We start from the raw sequence: 615 nt of genomic DNA, 5'->3' as shown, positions 1-615 counted from the left end.
GGTGAGGTGGGTGCCACTGACACCCTCAGCCCCTCTCCCTTCTTGGCTAGAGGGTGGGGAGAGCCCTGTGGCAGCTCCAGGGGGCTGCAGGGTCTCGGCCAGCCTGTGGTGCAGGAAGGAGGTGCAGTCCCGGCTGAGCAGGGTGGGTGCACGCAGGGGTGCTGGGCGGTTGTCCCCAGAGCAGTCTGGCAGCACCACCCCTCCCCAGCCTTCACTCAGCATCTTCAAAGCAGCAAGTGTTACGGAGACAGCCACCTCCACGCCCAGATCGGTGCCCGTGGCAGCCACCCACAGCGCCAGGGCTCCCGAGGTCTGCTCTGGCAGAGGGTGCTGCAGGGAGGAGACCGCTCCAGCAGCAACAGCCCGTCTTCCCCAGGTCTGCAGGCACCGCTGGCCGCTCCCGGGAAGGCGCAGGGGGAGCAGGTAGTGCCGTGATGGGACCAGCCATCAGCGCCTGCCACCGCCTCACCAGGCACCACCGTCTGTCCCTGCCTCCCCATGCCAGGGGCCCAGGCTAAACTTTCCCAGGTAACACCCATCCTCCAAAGGCCTTCTCCAGATACTGGGCTACCGCCAGCGTCAGGTGGTCGTTGTAGGAGGCCGCCACGAGCTGGA

At 67.0% G+C, this 615-nt stretch overlaps 1 protein-coding gene across 1 annotated transcript in view; it reads right to left on the bottom strand.

Moving 5' to 3' along the window:
* Window positions 1–514: 514 nt before the first annotated feature.
* The window catches only part of FAAH2 (fatty acid amide hydrolase 2), a gene marked incomplete at its 5' end in the record, with an annotated part of 3,626 nt that continues 3,525 nt past the window's right edge, over window positions 515–615 (bottom strand). The window contains one exon of the mRNA XM_010135659.1: window positions 515–610. Coding sequence (XP_010133961.1) covers window positions 515–610 — 96 coding nt within the window. The remainder of the gene's footprint in view (window positions 611–615) is intronic.

The sequence above is a fragment of the Buceros rhinoceros genome, unplaced genomic scaffold (assembly GCF_000710305.1).
Source record: "Buceros rhinoceros silvestris isolate BGI_N320 unplaced genomic scaffold, ASM71030v1 scaffold33194, whole genome shotgun sequence".
In the NCBI taxonomy this organism is placed as follows: domain Eukaryota; kingdom Metazoa; phylum Chordata; class Aves; order Bucerotiformes; family Bucerotidae; genus Buceros; species Buceros rhinoceros.
This window is presented reverse-complemented; position numbering and strand designations above follow the sequence as displayed.